We start from the raw sequence: 22,438 nt of genomic DNA on the forward strand, positions 1-22,438 counted from the left end.
AAATGAACCCAATCAGACACACACTCCCTGGATGCCAGAGCAGAACATCTGCCCTAAATTTTTCACATAGCGCCACCAGGAGGCCGATTTGTGCGAAGCCATTTTTTTAACCATTACTTTTAATATTTCATATTTTGTCCAAACATCACCTAAAAAGTACACATAATCTCAATAGTCATGTTTTCAAGACGGATCTGTCAGATGTTTCAAATTCCATCCTGATTGGCTAAGATTGGCATCTAAAGTTTGCAGGAGTGATTCGCTTTGAACAAGATGCCTCAAATCATGAACGCAGCATCAGATTGCCGTGAAAGGCAGAGGAAGAAATGCCACCCTTTTCTCATTACAGCCCCAACAGGAGGCCGGTTTAAAAAAAAAAATCGAACACGTACACATTTTGTCCAAACATAACGCAAATCTGTACACATTATGTCTATAGTCATGACTGAATTCCGAACATTGCTGACCCACAATAACCTACCTGAGACCCGTGCTTCGAGTAGCACTTTTTCTAGTTTATTTATTCAGTAGTCAGAAAAGAAATGTAGATGAATGCATACCTGTGTTGGTGAGGTGTTATGACCTTAGCTGTATGGGCCTAAAGGAAAAGTAAACAAACACTAACCCCAAGTAATGATTTGCCCTGTTCAAGTCAATACATGGGCAGTAACCTTGTTGCATCAAAGCTGGAGTGTAAATCAGGTGAAATTGTAAATAGCACATATTAGACACATTAGGATGGCAATTACAAAAATATGTTCTTTGCATTACCGTAAAATTTTACATTTGGCATTACAAAAAAGTTGTATTAAATATGTACAGTACAACGTATGTAAAACCGCATATGAAACGTGTATCTCTAGAAGAGGTATGCATCTCCACTGACCTTGGAAAGTTGGAGCCCAACCTCACTCAGTCGACTCAAGTCACGTTCCTTGATACCAGTGACAGTTTTTTTTATACAGTACATGATGTTTGCCGGTAGCATTTACACATACCTGTCCTGTTTCTCAAGACCGGCAGAGACCAATGTGGACGAGGCAAATTGCCAGGTTTTTGTCTACTGTAGGTGTTTGTGTGTGCGTGTATGTTTTTGCATGAACATGCGTTTGTATTTTGAGCAATCATGTAGGGGAGACGGGGGGCCAGCTGGGGGTCTATACTGTTGGTGAGGGACAGAGGGTTAACCACATGAACCCTTGCGTCCCTATTCTTGGCACGTCATAGTAGGAGAAGATTAGGCCAAAATAGGCAAACATTCAGCAAAAATAGCTGTAGGGCTGTCATGATTATGACATTTACGTGACGATTAATTCTCACACAAATAATTGTGATTAACGATTTAATTGTGTTTTATGTCTTTGATCATATGAATAAAAATTACATTTCTGTTTCGCTTTTAGGCTTTGAAGTTGTACAGGGTAGATAAGACAAATATACTAAATATACAAAGAAATGACTGACATATTTAATAACTATACTTAAAATAAAAAAACATTAATTATGGGTGCCACGTGTTGTGAGCTTGTAGATGGGCTGTTTCCAACATTTTGGAAAATGTTTTAAAATTATAAAAAAAAATCAGCATGGAAACTATTATGACGATTATGTAAAATAATTGCGACTATCTCAAATTATTTCGATTAGGCGATTATATAATAATTGTGACAGGCCTATGTACAAGCTTACAACGCTTGTAGATTGGCTGTTTTATCCAAAAATATTTGGTGTAGACGGAAAAAAGGAGGGAAACGAGTACAGACATTTGATTGTTCCACCGTCTGGCTAATTGGGTAAAGAAGCAGGCGGCCATTGTTGAAATGAAATTGACTGTCACTGTCTCTTGGGGAGCTTGTGAAATTGCATTCCATCTTGAAGGCCAGGGTTTTAGGCAGAGGCTGTTGTTACTCTCTCTCTTTTTTCCCATAGACCTCAGGCACAAAAGAGCCCCAGAAAGGAATTTTTCAGAATGTATAATAGTTTGTACAACAACAGCTCCGTGGAAGAAAGAAAATCTATTAACTGTGCTCTCTCACCATCAAGGCCTTCAGCTCAAGTATCAGAGTCCCGGTAAAAAGCAAATTGACCTCTTGGAGCCCAGCTCAGTCTTGTAACACAGCTGGGTGTCTTTGTGGAGCAAATTAATCCATTCAATCCGGAAATGCATCTGTGTCATTTTAAGATTTCTTTGGCTATTCAAAAAACTAGATATACAAGCTCATAGTGCGGTACTCGGTGCCGCGCTATGAGCTTGTAGATCTGCTATTTTTTGAAAAATCTTGAAAATGTGTGCAAATCTTTGAATATACATTTTTTGAAGCGTGTAAGTGAAGTGTAACTCGAATCCAATTGCTTCTGGGGGGGGGCGGTCCTAGTATGTTGCTATATCAGAGGTGCTCCTACTTTTCCATATAAAGGACCCCCAAAATGTCTATCTATTTGGCCGTGGACCCCCATCTCAAAATATGTTGTTCCAGGGACCCCCCAGAAGCACAGATCGGAGTTAGATTTGCACACGTTTTCCACGATTTTTCAAAAGAATTATGAGCTTGTATATCTGCTATTTTTGAATAGCCAAAGAAGAAAGACGCGGTCTTAATGGGTTAAAATGTTGCCACTGAATAGGCATCCAAGCTTTGTTGCTCGCTGCGCTGGGTCTATTTCTCCATTTTATTTTCCCTGTGTTTATTGCTATCAATTACCTGAGCGCCACTGGCTCAGGAGGTGGAGAGAGCTTTTGACGACCGGAAGGTTCCCGGTTCGATCCCTGCAGCTCCTCTATGCATTGTGTGTTGCAAGTGTCCTTGAGCAAGGTTGGTCCTGATAAGCAGGTTGGTGCCTTGCAGGTTTCCCACCGCTGTTGGTGTGTGTGAATTGATGAATGTAACACATTGTAAAAGGGCTTTGGATAAAGACGCTATAGAAATGACGGACTATTTATCAATATCAATCCAGATACTATTTTTTGTGTTTTGATTGACCAAGAAGAGTGTGGACACTCAATCACAAAGGCACTGTGTCCCTGCCATGGTGTTCCTTATAACCGGTTTTGAAAAGTGAATCTTTAGTTTTCCATCAAGGTAAGACTTCTGAAGCCTGCACAAAAAAAAGGAATTTCACCCACTTTTTATGCCTGTAAACTGTGATATGACAAAACAGTTGCTTCAGATTCTGAAGTCCTTGAGCATGTTGGTGGTCCTGATCTGCAGGTTGGTGCCTTGCAGGTTCGCCACCGCCATTGGGTGTGTGAATGGATATGGATGAATGTAACACATATTGTAAAGGGCTTTGGATAAAGACGCTATAGAAATGACATACCATTTGTCAATATCAAGCCAGATACTTTTTTTGTGTTTTGATTGTCCAAGAGTGTGGACACTCAATCACAAAAGCACTGTGTTCGTGCCACATCCTTACTTGGTGTTCATTATAACAGGTTTTGTTAAAAAGTGAATTAAAACATTTCTTTCGTTTTCCATCAAGGTAAGACTTACTGAAGTCTGCACTAAAAACTAATTTCACCGACTTTTTACGCCTGTAAACTGTGATGTGACACAGATTATCAAAAACTGTCCTTTTGCTTTCTTTTTTGCCAAAGGGTCAGGTGTAACACAAAAATAAGGACCTTTTCAGTCCCCAAATACAGCCAGTCAACACCAGTTTAAAATCCAAAGTACAGCGATCATCGAAGTTGCAAACATGGGCAAGCTACCTCAGGGTTAGCTTCTGTACATAAAATCCTTATCGAACTAAATCCTATGCTTATGCAGAAAACACAAATACTGGTATCTGACCTAACAAAACTAAAGAAAAACAGGTAACAAACTAATAACAAAAATAAGAAGGCAACCCACTCCTACAAGTCAGTTTTTTTTTTTACCCCTTTTTCGCCCCAATTTAGTCGTTGCCAGTGAGGTGCTGCCGTGCCGAATGTTTACTGGCCAATCACAGCGTGTCCTTGCTGGATGCACCACGGTGGATTCGAACCCACAACCTCCGTGGTGGTGGTGACTTTTACCACTGTGCCACCCGAGCGCCTTCCTACAAGTCTGTTAACTGACCCACGATAACACTGGCAAAAGCTAAAATGTTGGAAAATACAGAGGATTGGTGTGGTTGAAGGCTGGACAGGACGCCTGAGATATGGTGACAGCCAGGTTTATATAGTCCACAGCCTGGTCACACCAGGACTGGTGTTGTGCACCGAAAATAGCAGCTCTACAAGGTCACATCACGTAAACCAAGTATAACACAGGCTTTAGAGAAGACTCTTATTATTTTTTGTGTGCTTACTGCTTATTGTTCACGTCACGTAAGCTGCCTGTTAGTTAGGCCTGGTTATCAGTCAACAGCCAGCAAGAAGCTTGTCCCCTGGTGGTGCTTTCATGGAGGTAATCAAGGGTGATTCCATCTTTATTCCCACCACCGCACACGGAAGTAGGCCAGATAGTGGGCAGCAAATGCTGTGTGTGTGTGTGTGTGTGTGTGTGTGTGTGTGTGTGTGCAAGGAATATGCTGCTTCAGTCTCTTGGCCTCAGATGGCAAAGAAACAGGCTTTTCATGCCCCGCAGTCACAACAAATTAACAAATTAATAAGACATTTGGTGTTGCTTGGTCTTCCTCTTGACTGGCCGTTCTCTGCTGCATGAGGGGACTTAGCCTTGGCTCTCCACACTGCTGCACTGTAAATGAAGCAACTGGCCATACAATGTGGATATGTCTGTCTGACCAGATTATGATGAACACCTTGTTGTTCATAATTCATGATCCTTGTAGGATTAGGGCTGCCTGCAACTATCGATTATCTTAGTGATATCAATAACTTATTTTATTAATTGAATAATAGAGAAGATTTATACATATACACATTTATATTTTATTCTTTGTCACACAACAGTGTAAATAAGCAATATCTAGAATTGTCCATCTACAAGCTTACACACTTCATGACGCGTTGTGAGCTTGTAGATGGACTCAAAATGATTGTTATTAACTGATACCTGCAATTACCTAAGCATGATAATTAATTCATATTTTTTGACCGATGCTGAATTATTGCAGCACTGTAGCTTCCTGGATTGTTGTAGGTAGATTTATTTCGTTTTGTCTCTCTTTAGTTTTTGGCATGTAGTACATTGAAATCAAACTCGAACTCAAAAACACATTTAGGTCTCTTTTCAGTAAACGGAGGCTGTCATTACTACCAAAGACCATAGCCTAATAGTAATGTCATAAGTAAGGGGATGTCTGACCGAGTCCCACTGTAATGGACTTTGTCTGGTGTTGGCTTTTGTTAAGACAACAGTCAAATGTAAAACCTATACAAATTGGATATTGCACAGAATTCTGTTGCCTAATTTCATCTATGCTTATTACTGGTGACGGACAACTTTCTTTTGAAACTTTCAACGACAACACCACAATTCCCAATTCCTGTTTCTTTCTGAATGGCATGTGTGAAAAAGGACAGGCCACAGTGGAGGATTCACGAGCGTTTGTGCGTTGCGGCGCGGCACGTGTGCGCGCGTCGCTCTGCTCTGCCCTGGGGACAAGGCTCCACAGTGCTACTGCTGTCCACACTCGGTGGGTGAGCACGGGGAGGGCCAGGTGGTGGTTTGCCGAGTGCAGCACAGTCAAGCGTGGACGCAGTGCATCCAGACGTTCGCCTTCCCCGACTGCTGCAGGGAGAGGAAAAAAAATCTGCTTTTCCATATGCTTGTGCTCGTCACAACCTCATCCCTCCATCCACCCACCCCTCGTTTCCCTACCAGATGGCTCTCTGAACATTGTTTACCTTGGGAGACAGTCCCAGATGCAGAGTGTGACCATAGGCATCCTCCTCATTCCGCTCAGCTTGTTCCCATATTCCTCTGCTGCTTCCTGGCAGAAGAGCCGCTCCACTCAGGTTGCGCATTTAGGCCTAATTGGATTTAGGCCTAATTGGAGACTCAGTAGGAGACTCTTTGAGTCTCCGCCGCCGGTCATCAAATTATTGACTTAGGAATGCGACAAAAACTCCATCTCCATCTCCCTGAATTCAAGGCTTCATGGGGTGTTTAATTGATAGGAATAGATTTTTGGGGTGAACTACTCCTTTTTTTAAGGCTTGCATTTACAGTATAAATTGGCAGTTTTGTAACTAGACTGTTCTAGCTGAATGAAATGATCAATACATTCCTCTAATTTGTTTTTGTGCATGCTCTGTCGTTCTTTATTTCCATTAGAGAAAGGGAAGAAGAAGGGGTGAGGGGGCAAGGGGAAGAAAGGGAGAGAGCTCAATAAAAACAAACAATACATATTTACACATTGTACTGTATATCTATCTGGTGAGGAATATTGCATTATTGATATTGAGGTATAAAGAATATTGTGATATTTGATGTAGTGCATACCACCCAGCATTAATTGCAATATTGCCAAAATGAAAATTGGTGCTTTTCACAAAATGTTTACACAATGAGATTTTTGATAGATAATCATCAGTAATGCATATATAATAACTAAATGGGTAAAGGCAAATAATAGAACAGCTGGAATAATCAGGTAGGTTCAGATAATTGTATCGGTTTATTGTAATGTAGCCTTTAAAACCAGGAAAACACAATATTACAATCCCAGACAATATATTTTCTTATATCACTATATATAAATATATACATTTAAAACATGTATATATATTGTATACATAAAAAACATTGTTTAAATTTTATTTTTTTACAGATCACCATTTTGTTAATCTCTCAAGAACAGATTCTGCTCTGCGTTGGAATCTGTCGGTAGCCGTGTTGACAACCCGTGCGTATTGGTTTCAAGTGGGTGTGCCTTCAGATCAGGAAGCAGGCCGCGCTTTACCCAATCAAATGTAGTGGGCGGGATTCACGTGTCCGTCCACCCTTCCCCCCTCGAAACTAACCGAAACTAATTTAACAATAGCGTCCTCGGAGCAGACAAAACCACGGAAAGATATTCACATTTTAACTTACTCTTTCATCATAGAAACAAGTGGGCTTATAACCAAAACCATCCATGTTCTCTGGGAGAAGTGGTGTTAGTGTTCCATGTATAAATATTGTTAGTGGGAATGAAAACATAGTCACACCAACCGGAAGTGATGCGCTGAAGGCAGACACAAACCCCGGTTTCCTTGCGCACTGGTGTTACGTTTGCTTCCTGCCAGACCCAACAGACATAGAACAAACAGCAGAGGTCGCTGTTTTTCATTTTCAGTTGGGTCTGGCTACGCGAGACTACCATTTTGTTCACATTCGGACTCGGACTCGGGGAACCACATATCATCAACAACAACAACATAATAGTCAACAATAACAACACTGGATATCGATATAATTGATATATTCCTCTGTTCACATACATAAGAAAATAGGCACTGTCATTCACACACCAACACGCATGGCCAGACTCTCGTCTGGTTTTCTTTCTACCGCTTCATCATAGATGCACTGTGCTGTTCCTGCATGTATCCATAGTTTCCTTAAGCATCATTTATCTACTCCACCCCGCAGATGTGTGGCTTACCAAAAAGAACAAAAAGTAGTCAGGGCGGGCGGACGGACGAGTGAGTTGTCTACAAGCTATCAGTAGCTCTACAAGCTCATACCGCGTTGTGCACTTTAGGCTTGTAATTTAGATCTGCTCGTTATGGTACGTGACATCATACTATATATACCACTGTTTCCCAAACAGTGGGTCGGGACCCTGTTTGGTCACGGACCAATTTTTATGGGTTGTTTCGTTTACTACATTAAAAAAAATGTTATTTAAACAATTTTCATCAATTTAAAATAATTCCAAACTATTTCAAAATTATTTAATGAATAGAATCTAAAAATCAAATAATTTCCATAAATTCATTGAAAAGAACGTTTAAAAAGTAGTGAAACTAGCAGATCTACAAGCTCACAACGCGTCGCTTTGCCGTTTGTGTCCCGGGCAAATGTCTAATTTCTCTTTTGGGTACCACCTACAGAATATAAACCTACATGGCTGAGCATATTTCGGGCTTTGCATCTCGTTAGTAGCCTACATAATCAGCTTTCTTTTTTGTTATGCTCATTGTTGTATGTTGTTTGCTGACTCATTGCAACGAATTGATGAAAGATGTCATTGTGAGACATGTTGTACAACTTTGAGCTGCTGCGATGAAGATGACACCTTGGCTTTACATGTCGTCGTAGCCACTGCTGCGACGCAGCCTTTGTGTGTATGTGTGTGTCTGTGTTTATTGCATGCCGCAGGCGGGCAGCAGGCTATAGTAGGCAGCTGGCTCTTGGAAAACCACACTGACGAAAGAAAGAATTGTTAAATAGGATTTTAATTGACAGATTTTGCATCTTAAATAAATGGAAAACTCAGTAAAAAAAATACAAAAAAAATAGGATTTTAATGGTTGTAAATCTACACATCGTTTTGTTGTGTTACTTTATTTAACCAAATAATAATTATAATATAATGGCCAGGAAGATTTATATTTAACAGCCAATTTAGATTTGAATCAGCCAATGGCCGGCATACACAGATTAACGGAACCTTGACACACACACACACACACACACACACACACACACACACACACACACACACACACACACACACACACACACACACACACACACACACACACACACACACTCTCACACACACTCTCACACAGATATCCACGCATCATTTCACACCTCAGTTTTACACAAATTCCAATATACAGTGCTCCCCCCTCCTCCCATAAACTTTTCATCACTTGTTCTCCATGCGTTGTGTAAGCGTTGACATATGGGTGTTCCCATATGGCTGTGGTGTGGAGGTAGGAAGGCCCCCAGATGTTGCCATCGTGGATGGCCAGATGCTTTTGGCACCACTGGGCGGATCGCCATGACAGCCAGCGGTCCCGCCAAGCTGTACCACATCTCTCCCCTCCTCCCCTAGGCTTCATTTATACTCAACCCTTTCAACAAGTGTCACTGGACAAAGATTATCGTCGCTGTCAGGCAGAAACCTCCTATCTCCATATTCTAACTTTTTGTGTTTTTTTTCCCGTACATTAATGCCCTACTTCATCACACTACAGCATCACACAAAAGTATCAAAAGAAGCAGATCTGCAAGCTCGAAACACGGGTGCCAAGCGATGCGTTTTGAGCTTGTAGATCTGCTACTTTTTCTATTTTTGAATTTGAATCCTGAAAATTAACACGTTTTGGGAAGATTTCCACCCGACAGTTGACCAAACTAATCGATTTAATTCATTATGAAAAATAATCTACAATTGATAATTTAATACAATTATTAATTAGTATTCGATCTTTATTTGGGGCATCGCATTATAGGCCAAAAATAAAGTAAAGTATAATAAAGTATTAAGTATAAAATAGGGCTTAAATGGTTAATCAGTTCGTTGATACAGTATGTAATTGAATGTATATAAAAATGCGCTTATTATTATCAATATTATTATTATTCTCAAATTATCGATAGAATAATCGCTTTGAAAATCAATAGTTGCAGTCCTATTTTCAACAAAGTATAAATTAACCTTGTCAGTGGCAGCAACGACCACAGCATGAGCGAGAAACATCTACTGTATAGTTAATGGACTGCTGAGGCTTGAGAGCCTGTAATTGATTGCATGTTTATCAGTAGATGTTCACTGATCCAGAGTAAAAGAATCCTTAGTGTTAATTGTACAAATGTAACCAGAACCTGTATGGTCATTTCCTTACACATTTGTACACTGTGAGTTACAAATGGATAAACACAGGTGTTTAGCTTCCTACATATTATTAGTATTTAGCGGGGTGGTTATATACAGATTTTTATTTTTATTTTGGTTAAGGTTTTGCCCTCTCATTTTGAAATGCAGCAGAATACCTGCACAGCAAAACCCACAGTGTTAATTTAACACTGAAAGTGTACAAATGTGCCTAAACACTCAGGATTTTACTGTGTTTAAACAATTTCTTTGGTCCAGGCAAGAAAAGACAAACTTGGCCTTGAGTACAATTATCAGTTTTTCTACCACTGTGAAAATGTAATAAAGAAATGTGCGTGCCCAATTGAATGTGGATTTTTCTTCCGAGTTCCAGTTCAATTGAGGAGTTGCCATTTTGTTTCCTAAGGCTTCTCATGGGGAAAATGGAATGTGTTTTAAGTGTATAGAGGGCCACGAGTAAAAAGCCCACGGTTGCTAGCGTGGCCAGGGCACTCCTGTCAAGGTCCTTGTCCTTGGAGAAGAAAGGCTTGCTGGGTAGAGGCCACTAGTGGGCTGCTGACTGGACTATTGGATTGAAACGGCCTTTCACTAAATGTGTTGTGCATGCGGACTGGCTCAGCTCTATGAATCAGAGAGGACAAGCAAGGGCAAGGACAGATGCATGTCGAGGGGAGGATTGGAGAGAGCAAAGGGCAGGTTGTTAATGATGACTATAAGAATTGGTGGTTGGGTTCAGTTTCCATGTTTTTTGGACACAGGTGGGTTCAGGCCAGGGACCCTACGGCAAACTGCTCTTGTGTCTTGTGTATTTGGGTGAAGTGTAGTTGGACCCAAACCGTTTCACACATTGTACTGTAAAGAGCTGAAGTCAGCGGTCAGAATGTAAGGGCTCCTCACTGCTGATTCTTGTCTGCTGTTATCACGCCTGCCCTTTTGCTCTCAGTAATCCTCCCCTCGACATGTGTGTGTCCTTGCCCTTGCAGTGTCATGTACTGTACAATGGTGGATTAAATGATATCAGCTCCACTAGAAATTTGCTTTTTTTCCTGAATGAACAACATGACAAGTCCCATAAAACGTTCATGTAGTGTTTTTTTTATTTTTTTAATCTTTCTATTTATTTGATTTTGTAAATAATCACAGTAACACTCATCTACTGTACCTTCCTGATGGCCTAAGTTATTATGAGAATATATTTGTATCTGATATATCAAATCAAATTGTAAAAAATCATCTACATTGCCTACACATACAGTAGACTTCATTATCTTTAAGTGGTGCAGTAGCTACTGCAGCTGTGCACGAGGTGCGTCTGCAAGTGTTTACAGCTTGTAGTCTCTTGAAACATGAAAGATGAATAGTGTAAATTCAGAGTTGTTTTCTGGGGAAGTGTGTCATCGATCTACAGCTTCTTCTTTACAGCTGATGAGCAGGTTGGTGACTTGCATGGTTGCCTTTGCCATCGGTGTGTGAATGTAACATTGATTTACAATGTAGCACATTGTAAAAGCGCTTTGGAAAGTGCTATAGAAATGCAGACCATTCACCTCTCACTTGTCTTACTCATTAATCCCTACATGTGATGCAACACATCTCTCTCTGACCTAACTGCAGAGATGGCATTGGAACTGGCTGGCGTGGTTGAGCTGCCTTGCTTATACCCATATATACGTTTTTCAGGAAATGAAGAAAACCTTATGTTTTTAAAACAAGGCAATACTGCCTCATCAAAGTTGTATAGTGACTTTATATATTGTCAGATACTTGCATGTGTCATTATATTATCACCACTTTACCCAAATCCAGCGCAAGTGGAGTTAGGAGTCCGAACAGCAATAGCTCCACTCGCTGCTGAGGGAGAGGTTTCAAATGGGTCTAAATTCCCAAAAGCTAACAATGGATCTCCAAGCTCACAATGCATCACAACGTGTGAATTGATGCCCTGATGCTTCATGACACTTATTATATACTGTAGGCCTACAATAATAAACTTGACTTCAATATTACATTAACTTCTGCAAAGAGGGGTTCACAGAGTTGGGAGTTTGATTAGATCTAGCGTGACAGAAATGCTATGAACTCCTTTCTTCTTCTCACATTGCTCTCCTCATTAAACACTTCATATATTTTAGAAATATAATTACTTGTTTTCATAACATTAGCGTCAGTGCTAAGTTTGATAAACAGGTACACTGCATAGTTTTAACAGACTACGGGGAGAAAAACCCTGCCGTTTAGTTTGTTTATGTGGTGCTCCTCCTCTCTCACTGCGCTGCCAGCGCACTCTGCTCTGTGCTGTTCAAAGGCAGCAAGAGAGGAGAGGGGGGGAGTTGCGTGGCATTGACGGACAGTTTTAGGATCCAATGGAGTTGGGAGGTTTTGTCAGAGGCGCTTTTTAATACTTTTCATTGGTTCAAAATTAGCTGGTCTCTCCCGGACAGCGACGATATCCATGTTGGGCTGTAGCTCAGAATCCTCCATTACGATGTACGGTAGTTCTGTAACAGCTCAGCTCCGGTCAGAGGGACTTCTTGCTTCTGGTTTGGCCTCATGTTGAACTAGTGACCAGGGGACAATTCTTGGCTGCAGACAGGTCATACAGGTCAAGGTTCCCGTCTTACCTAACCTTCCTCTGACTCCTCTGTATTAGTTCAACGACTGTTCGGTAATAGTAATATGTCTCTGAGTATTAAAGAGATTTCCTAAGTTAGTCATGTTTGCCTCCTTGTGAGTTAGAGGCATCTAAAAGTGTCTCAAGAGTACTTACAGTATGTGTCTACCTGTAACCTAGTGTTGCATAACATTCTGACCATCTAAGTGAGTTTCCATTTTAGGTTAGTTTGCAGTGGTGTTCAGGAGTAACAGCTGGCTTTAGAGAGCTCTCGCCCTCCCTCTCCCCCTCCCCAACCAACAGAAACTTCTCCAGCTGTCATCTGCTTTCCCAGATGACCAGCCTCTCCTTACAGCTGTCACCACAGCACCCTACTCCCAGCTACCAGACTCGTTTTTTTTAAGCTCCTAGACCTAGATTTCAGTCTCGACCACAATCTGATCTTCCACCCCCACAGCCATGGTGTCAGTCCCAGATGTCAGTATCCAGTTTAGCTGCTAAAGCTTGGCATCAGTCATGTACTCCATCCGTGCACCAGATCTGACTCTACTGTTGATGTAGTATAATAGGCCCGGGCCCTTCCCAAACCGAGGCCTATTAGCTCAGCCCTCACTATTAACTAGTTTATATCCCGCCCGTATGCATTGTGTTTGATTGTTTTGTTAATCATGCCATTGTAAGGGGGAGGCTAGTTCACCATGCTGCTTTTTCTGGCCTTTTCTCTCTCTACCAGGATCATCATCCAGGATCATTAAATTGCGAGAGGAGCCTTTTGACTATGCAGACCCGTCCAGAGGGAAGAGTCCTGCCATCAATAGCACACTGGTACCCGTTAAAGGCATCAACAACCTGGGTAACACCTGCTTCTTTAACGCTGTTATGCAGGTTGGTATTGCAAGAAGTACAGTCCTATGCATAATTATATTTCATGAGTACATTATGTAAAAGGCAGATACCGGTGTATTATGACTGCATTTGTATAAGCAACCAAGGTCGTTGCAATTACATTATGATACATTCATTCCAGGCTGACCACTTTGCAGCAAATGCTAATATGTTGAATGAATGTCATTGCATTTGATTTGTATAATATATTATGCCACCCTTTGGACATAATTGGGTTTTCATGCTGCTATGACATTATGATCGTGCATACATGCACTGCATTGTAGATCCATACATACCGCTATGAGTGTCCCTATCTCTCTATTCAAGTGGAACTTCTTACAAGGCATGTCCATTATGCAGCAGCAAACCAGATAAGCAGGAGAGGACGAGCGAGTGAGCGTAAACAAGCTAGGCGGATGATGCGCTTCGGCTTTCTAGGTCATTTTGAAGCATGCTCCGTGTAGCAGTACGTACAAGGCTAGGCGCAGACGCTTTCACCTGTCCACAGATGAGTGGCTCTCAGGTGGTACGGAGCGTGGTTGTCATCCATCACAGCTACAGAGCCACACTGGTCCTTTTCTGGTTATGTCGTCGTGACTGCAAGCTGGCATTCTTCCTCAACAATAACACCGTCTTTGTCTGCCATTTTGGTAATCAACCCTCAGGGTCGTCTTCGTTGATTGAAATTCGAGCGAGCGCGACGTGTTGCAGAGCTTGTGCATCGGTTATTTTCGGTGCGTGACACCGGCGCGCAACAAAGTATAACGGGGCTTTTCACTCTATTTGTGTTGTGGGAAAAAAATGCAATCTTGCTGGTGAAAACATGTAATTGTCAGCAGGAGAGCCATGTCGGCGCTCACAATGCCAGCACCATTGTGCATTCTCCATAGCAACTGTCTTCATTGCCAGAATGTGACAAAACAAATATCTGTTGAAAGGGTATAAAGAGATGCTCCATTACCATGAGGGGACAATGGTTGCTTCAGGTTGTCTCCTCACCAAGGATCTTCTCCTCATTGCATTTCAAACTCAGATCATAGACTTGTTTTAAGCCTTTCTTGGCCGTAATGAACATAAGCGTGATTCATTTCACACGGGTACTTTTTATCGGCCACTTTTGCGTTTTCAACTAGCTCAGAGCGAGAGTAGCAATTTCGTCTCTTTTGGGTGATTATTGAATTCTGAAGGCTCGTCTGCTTTTTATCACGACCTCATATGTTCATGACATACTAGACGGGTGACGAATTAAAGGAAAAACCTGAATAACTGACAAATGCGATGGACTGCATGATACAATTAAGCAATTAACATCCCATCATGCTCTGTGGCGTGTATAAAAATGCTGAGCCGGCCCGCTTGACCTCGATTTTGGATTAAGATGACAAGAGAAAAATATCTAAGTGAGTATGAAAGAGGGTTCATTATCAGGGCAAGGAAGGCAGGAGTTCAGTCACAAATACTGCTCAACTGGCTAGTGTTTCAATAGGAATGGTGGCTGAAGTAACATCTGCATTTTGATCTATGGGAAAGGCATCTGGAAATATAAAAATAATAGAATAGAATATGAATTAACCCATTAAGACCTGAGGCTGATTCTACAAATGCCTCCTAAATCAGCAGTAGTTCTCAAACTTTTTCGTGCCAAGGACCCCCCCAAAAGAAATTATTTGGCCGCGGATGGGGGGCAACTGAAAATATTTTGTTCAAGGGGCCCCCAGAAGAGAAGACTTATGTCTTCTATATTATATATATATATATATATATATATATATATATATATATATATATATATATATATATATATTCAAGATGTTTCAAATCTTTAAGAGATTTTTTAAATCCTCCCGATTTTTCAAAAATAGCAGATGTACAAACTTGCAGCGCAACAAGAAGTGACGTGCTGTGAGCTTTTATATCTGATTTATTTGAGAACCACTGTTCTAAGCCACTGTTCTAAATCCTAGAGCGATCAGACCGTCTGCAAGAACCGTTAACTACTACATAGCGAGGGATGTTATGGTAGGGTTGCAGTGCATTACAAAGATGAATTCATATTTGAGAATTCAATGGTGAAAAAAAACTATAGGCATTGTTCTACAGAGATGTGAAAAAAGTGCATGTGTGGCGTACACCAAGAGCACGATTACAAGCAGACATGAGATAGCGAAGCTGTCCAGGGGCTCCGTTATGCTGGGGAGGGGGGGGGCATTTTCCTGGCATGGTTTGCATCTACTTGTCCCCTTAGCTTAGCGGGAAGTGTCACTGCAAATCAAACAAAGTTATTCTGAGTAATCACCTTTATCCTATGGTGAAATACTTTTATCCTGATGTGAGTGGTCTCTTCCAGGATGGCGATGCCCCTCATCCCCACAGTACATGAGGGGTCACTGAATGATTTAACGAGTATAACAATTATGTGAATCATATGCTATGGCCTTCGCAGTCGCCAATCTCAACCCAGTTTAACAGACATGGGAGATTTTGGACTGACGTGTTAGACAGCACTCTCTACCATCAACCACAACAAATTAGTGAATATGTTTATTTCGAATGTTCCATCCCTCCAGTAGAGTTCCAGAGACTTGTAGAATGTACTGTATAGCAAGTCGCAAAAACTGTTATGACCGCTTGTGGTGGGCCAAAACCCTAAGGCGTGTTATGTTGGTTCTTCCTCTAGTTTGTTACCTGTATTTTGCCAGTTTTCCCTTGAATTTGTTTCACCCGTCTGTATCTGATCAGTTCCTTTACCCACATTACATATAGTGTGAAATAACTGAAATGATACAATACAAGTTTGTAATTATTTGTATGAAAGTATCTGTATTCTCTCTTCATAGAACCTGTCCCAGACACACATGCTAAACGACCTCATCCAGGAAGTAAAGGAGAAGGGGCACAAACTGAGGATCTGCCCCCCTGTAGAGGCCAACCTGGTAATGCCCATAAACCCACCCCACACACGCACGCACGCACGCACGCACGCACACCTGGTCCATATCATTACTTATACTACTTTGTGTTTTTAATTTACTGTGAAAGTCATTTTTTTCTAGACTAGAGTATGTTTGCCTCTGTTCTCTGCATCATGTAGCCTAATATTAAAGTTGCATTGTTTAGTTTTAGGTAGCAAATCAAAGTGTGAAATGTCAAAAACATGTATCTATTGTGTAGGTGTTCAGTGCTGGGGAAGAATGTGATTCCTGTAATGTGGAGCTGAGAGGTGGAGATGGGGCATCCTATTACTACATCTAATTGGTTGGAAGTGCATTTTCTTTTTCTTTTTTTTTCATTTGAGACCGTTTCCCCCAGGGTCTGTTGACAGTGTCCCTGCCCAGCCCAGAGCCACTGACCTCAGCCATGTTCCTGTTCCTCCACACCATGAAGGACGCAGGGAAGGGACCAGTAAACCCCAAGATCCTCTTCAATCAGCTCTGCCAGAAGTAAGATGTGCACCCATCATTACAAGTCATGCCGGAAACAGACTGCAAGATTTGAAACCTGATCATAACCCCAATATGGCCTTTTATATTCAAGATCTGCATTGATGTGTTTAAAACAGGGCAGGTCACTATGGACAGCATGCATATGTTAACTTGCTTTGGGTTTAGGATTCAAATCTGTCACCAGATCAAGTCAGATCTGTTTGATTGTAATCTGGGCAAATCTGAACGTGATCCTAATAGTTTGAACCGGTTCTGAACAGTCTGACTAAAGCGAACATAATCAGCGAAGGTTAGTCATTCACCGTGTGATGCCGAGTCTTAGCACTGTCACTGGATTTCTCTGGATTTCAAACGTCTTCCAGTGTCTTTGAGGCATTTGAGACGGATGCTTGTTGTTTAACTGGGTTGGCAGTTGTTTTTTCAGCTGATTTTTAACAAACTCACTATGAACTAATCCATAATACAAATGTTAAGTCCCCTCTATTCTTTTTCCAAATCATTGATCAATATTACAGAGGGCAAAAATTGTTGTAGTCCTAACATCAACAACATGTGCACTGGCTTTCATGGTTGATTTAAGCTTGTAGATCTGCTGTTTTCGGTGGTTTACGCGGTCACACAACCAAGTATAAATCAAGCCTTTAGTCATCAAAGTGAACACCAACTGTTAGCCAGGCCATACTCAGTGTTTACAACACTGGGGGCCACAGCTTTCACCTGCTTATACCCCCCTCCTACCATGGTGACCACTTCACTGAGGGCTAGATTTCAACCAGCCAGACCATGCTAGCACCTGGTCCAGCCCAGCTCCACCTGGTCCCAGCCAGTCCACCCACGAGCACTCCATAAAGAACAGAGGTGTGCGCACGTTTACACACACACACAATTAAGTACAGTTTTGAGGTATTTTTACTTTACTGTATTTCCAATTCTCTGTACTTTTACTTCTACTCCACTACATCTCAGAGGCAAATATTGTACTTAATACTTCACTACAATTATTTGAAAACTTTAGTTGCTAGTTACTTTGTAGATTTTGATTATTATTACAAAACATACATTACTCACTTCAGCCCTATATAGATTTTGGCCATTTGAAAATAGCCGATCTACAAGCTCACAATGCGTCACAATGCGACGCATTGTGAGCTTGTAGATCTGCTATTTTCAAATGATTTTTATACATTTGAAAACTTGTGAAATGGGACATTCTGCACAATGGGTACTTTGTACTTTTGGTACTTCAAGTACATTTTGATACCAATACTTTTGTAATTTTTAGTAAATTTTGAATTCCAGACTTTTACTTGTAACAGAGTATTTCTACATTGCAGCATTGATACTTTTACTCAAGTAAAATATGCTAGTACTTTTTCCACCACTGCACACGCACACACACCCACCCACCCAAGCTATTGCACACATACAACAAACCGACTGCAGACTAGTGTACCGCACCAAACAAATGGGAGCAGCCAACTATTTTTTGCTCATGTCCTTTGGCCCCACTGCTGCAGCACCTGTGTCATTGTGATTGATCAGCAGTGGGCTCTAACCAGCCGTGTGACAGGCCAGGCAGGCACGCCGCACACGGCCCCACATGGTAGATGTAGCCGTCCACAGGCTCGTCTTTGAACCGGCTGCATGGTTGGTTGGCTATATCCTTTATTGACGAGTGGTGTGTGAGTGGGTTGGCTGGTTGAGCTCTTGTTGTTTGAACATGGTACACTGCTGGTTGAGGCCGACACGCAGAGTATAATTGATTTAACCACGTAAGCGTTATTTTATATTTTGTTCCAGGGTTCCCACTGTCGCACCCGTGATACGGTTGTTAGCTTGTTGATCTGTTCTTTTTGTCACATGACACCTTCGCTCGAGTCTGTCTTGGGCTATTTTTGGTATCACACTGGTGTAAGAGCCTCATTATTGCACCGTATGATTGCTACAGTCCTGGAAATTGGGGTAAAATACTGTACTTAGGAAAAGTTATAGAAAGGCTTTGAAAATGTGTAGTTCAAGATGTGTGGGAGTTCTTTGTCACACAACGTGTCATGCCCAAATAGTTAAAATAGAAGATCTACAAGCTCACTATGCGTCACTTCACGGCACGTTGTAAACTTGTGGATCAGCTATTTTAACTATTTTTGAATTGACTTTTTTTACTTTTTGCCTCTAATTCCCAAAATAGGGATTGATGATTAATAATCAAATATTGTATTTAATTATCAATTAGTTTGATAAACTGTTGCACCCCTGGCCCCTGGTGTGAGGGAGTGAGGGGTTGGGGCTCTGTCCTATATTGAGGGGCTGGGGGCTGTCTGCTGCCTGTGCAGTATGTTTGACTGTCATTTGACTAGATAGCCCTCTGTCGAGTGCTCAGGTACCTAGCTTTGTGTGTGTGTGTGTGTGTGTGTGTGTGTGTGTGTGTGTGTGTGTGTGTGTGTGTGTGTGTGTGTGTGTGTGTGTGTGTGTGTGTGTGTGTGTGTGTGTGTGTGTGTGTGTGTGTGTGTGTGTGTGTGTGTGTGTGTGTGTGTGTGTGTGTGTGTGTGTGTGTGAGATGCCACCTCACCTGGTACCACCTCAGCCTGCAGCTCATATGCAGTCACTGGTGCGTTCAGACAGGCAAACATTGCACGCTTGTACACACACATTCTCTACGATCCCTGGCTAATAAGCCTTAATACATTATAATTGCCCTCTATAACTCAAATTTAAAACACCTTAAATATAATATATACTCAAGGGGGACAACGGCCGTCGCTGGTTGATGATGTCATTTGTCCATCTGTGGTCCAGCCCTATGGAATGCATATGTAAATTAAACATATTTAAAATATTTGATGCTCATATTAACCTTAGGAACTATTAAGTAGATTTGTATTTGCATATGCATTTCATAAATTCTATAGGGCTGGGACCACAGATGGACAAATGACATCATCAACCTGCGACGGGCGTTGTCCCCCTTGAGTAAAATATGAACTATTTCTAAAATTAATTTTAGTTATAGAGGGTCATTATAACATATGAAGGCTCATTAGCCAGGGATCCTTTTAACACACGTGTGTGTCTGGGTATATGTGTGTATATACAGTATATGTGTTACAGTATGATTGAAAAAACAGTCAGATTGAAAAAGGAGTTTTCTTAGAGTTCACCTCTCTGGCGGCCGTGGCCCCCCGGTCATTATATATATATATATATATATACATTATATATAATATAAAAAAATGGGTGTACTGTGTCCTCCACCAGCCACTCAATCACAGCTAGGGTAACTGTTAAGGCACAAGGTTTACTATATCATCTGTACACGTCGTTGTGCATTGTGTATTCCCTCGAACCTAAGCTCTACCATCTCTCCCAATCAACCGAGGAGGAGCTCGGCTGTGTTCCAGCAGACCTATAGCTCGGGAGTGGAAGAGGCAAGGTCGAGAGTTGCTCCTGTTTACAGGAATATATATTTTATTTTTCATTTCTCCAGTGTAACGGCCTTCAGAATGGCATACTGTACTCATAAAGCATACCCTTTGGATGCACTGTACCCTGTTGTCACTCTCACTTCTTCAGACTGCTGCGGCTGCCGAGGGGCTCGGTTCTGACCTTGACCTCTAAGGGGACGGCTCCTCTTCTATTCTGCACACTGCCCTGTATGTTTGTGTTAAGAGGCAGGTTAATAGAGGTACACCTTACGAGATAGGCCTCTATAGGGCTCACCGGCTTAGACCAGCCTCAGTGCAAGCGTTTATTTGACACATTGTGTGTGTGTGTGTGTGTGTGTGTGTGTGTGTGTGTGTGTGTGTGTGTGTGTGCATACATACTGTACATGCATGTGCACTGCTTTCACCCTTGAGCAGCTGAAATTGCCTTCTCACAGGTAGGCTATAGATGTAAACTTTGGGTGTTTATCTTTGGTAGCCTAGGGCACGTTCACAAGTTGGTTGCGTGGGGCCTTGAAATGGCCGGCCTCTCCAAAAGGAGGGCCAAACAGTTAGCAAGGTACTGCTCAATATCAGCTATTATAGGAAGCCGTTCAATTTGGAGGAGGCGTTGTTTCCTTTACCCATGATTGTTGCTGCTGTGTTTGACAAGTATGCCAACATTATTGTACTGTATGTAACAATGTTCTGCCTTACATCCACTTTGTAGCTGGCTGTTTTCCCATTATCTGACCGCACTGGCAGTGTTTATGTCCTTTGTACAAGGCATTCTTGTACTTCTGTTTATGTGGACATAAATAAATATTTTGCGTGCGTGCGTGCACATACATACATGCATGTGCACTGCTTTCACCCTTGAGCAGCTGGGTACCTCCAGCCTGGCACTGGATTGTTGCCAGGCCAGACCTTCCTCATCATGCCAGCTGTATTGGCCCGGTCTGAGATCAGATCAACACCGAGCCCAGTCGCATGTATGGTCAACAAGACCCACTCTATCTGGTGCCAGGGGAGGTCTCAGCCTCTTCCTACACCATGTTTGACGACTACAAGGCTAGTTAGTGGTGGCAAAGACAGATGAAAAGTAGCTTGAACTTTTCTGTGTTCTTTGCAAGTAAGAGTCTGTGAGTCTGTGCTCTTCATATGCACACCCAAGGCCAGCAGCAGCATCCAAGTTTCAATCAAAAGCATTCTGCTATTCAATGTGTTATGATTGTTAGCTTAATCTGTTGAAATAGTGCCAAAGTGGATAAAGAGACCTCGCTGAGGCATTCATTGTACACCAGCTTTCCTCTTGGACTTCAATCCAGTTCATTTTCGACCATGGCCATTTTATTGTATCCACGATGCATTTTTCAGTTGCAGAAGTACACTCACTCTCTCGCAAACCTTTTCGAGTTGAGTTTATAAAGGCGGCATCCAAGAAAATTACAGGGGCCAACAATGAATCCAGTCTAGTGCTACGGTATGATAAAAAATAAAAAATAAACCATGCATACACACAAAGGTACAGATAACATTCTGCTGTACACAGGGCGAGGACTCGTTCAAGTTGAGGAAATAAAGCGCACATATTGACTGAAGGTTGTTTTTCAGCTGGTTTCAAAATGTCAGACACCCACTGACTAGAGAATCACAATACAGGCTACTGTGGGCTCAACCTGTCAATACAAAATCCTGCTTACTTTATTCTGCCTGTCGTAGGCAAAAGAGCATACCGGTATGTCTGCATTTGCATATCTAACAAATCCATATTATATTATCCAAGGCCACCTCAATACACAATATAGCTAACTGTATGTATGACATCAAGCACTGTATACAGTATAGCTGTACAAGAAAACAAAACTTTAGGATGGATTTAATAGGCTATGGAGGGGGCTTTTCACTGGCACTAGCTGTAGTAACCAGTACAAAAGAGAACCTGACAAAGTGAAAGGAAAAATACCTTTGGTAAAGAAATTGTCCAGTATTACATTTTATGGTTTCACACAACTGAAAACTATCAATTATCTGAGTGCCAGCAATGGTGGATTGTGAGGGGTTTGAGACGGTAAAATATACTATATAAAGTTCAAGTTGCGGCGGTGTGTGTGGCAGGCGGGCAGTTTTGTTGTGCCCAAATACGGAAATGCCAGAGCCCGATATCGGCGTAATTCGGGGGATTATGCCCAAAAATAGACATGCCAAGATGCGGGCGGTTGGACTATGCCCAAATATGGACATGCCCAACATCAGCGTAAATCGGCCTTGTTAGAAAGACAATTATGTGCGGTATTGTAAATTTGTAAATTGCAGTTCTGTTTTTCTCTGTACTGTGTGTGTGCGTGTGAGTG

The 22,438-nt window shown here is 41.7% G+C and overlaps 1 protein-coding gene across 4 annotated transcripts in view; it reads left to right on the forward strand.

Moving 5' to 3' along the window:
• usp45 (ubiquitin specific peptidase 45) overlaps nt 1-22,438 on the forward strand; it is a 44,636-nt gene that overhangs the window by 8,228 nt on the left and 13,970 nt on the right. Inside the window, exons 6-8 of one of the 4 annotated variants that reach the window (XM_084052003.1) lie at nt 13,068-13,219; nt 16,060-16,155; nt 16,532-16,662. In XM_084052003.1, coding sequence (XP_083908129.1) covers nt 13,068-13,219; nt 16,060-16,155; nt 16,532-16,662 — 379 coding nt within the window. Of the gene's footprint in view, nt 1-13,067; nt 13,220-16,059; nt 16,156-16,517; nt 16,663-22,438 lie in introns of all 4 variants that reach the window. The other 3 variants (XM_084052004.1, XM_084052006.1, XM_084052005.1) reach the window with 3 other exon arrangements.

Source organism: Gymnoscopelus microlampas (assembly GCF_963454915.1).
Source record: "Gymnoscopelus microlampas genome assembly, chromosome: 3".
Lineage (NCBI taxonomy): Eukaryota > Metazoa > Chordata > Actinopteri > Myctophiformes > Myctophidae > Gymnoscopelus > Gymnoscopelus microlampas.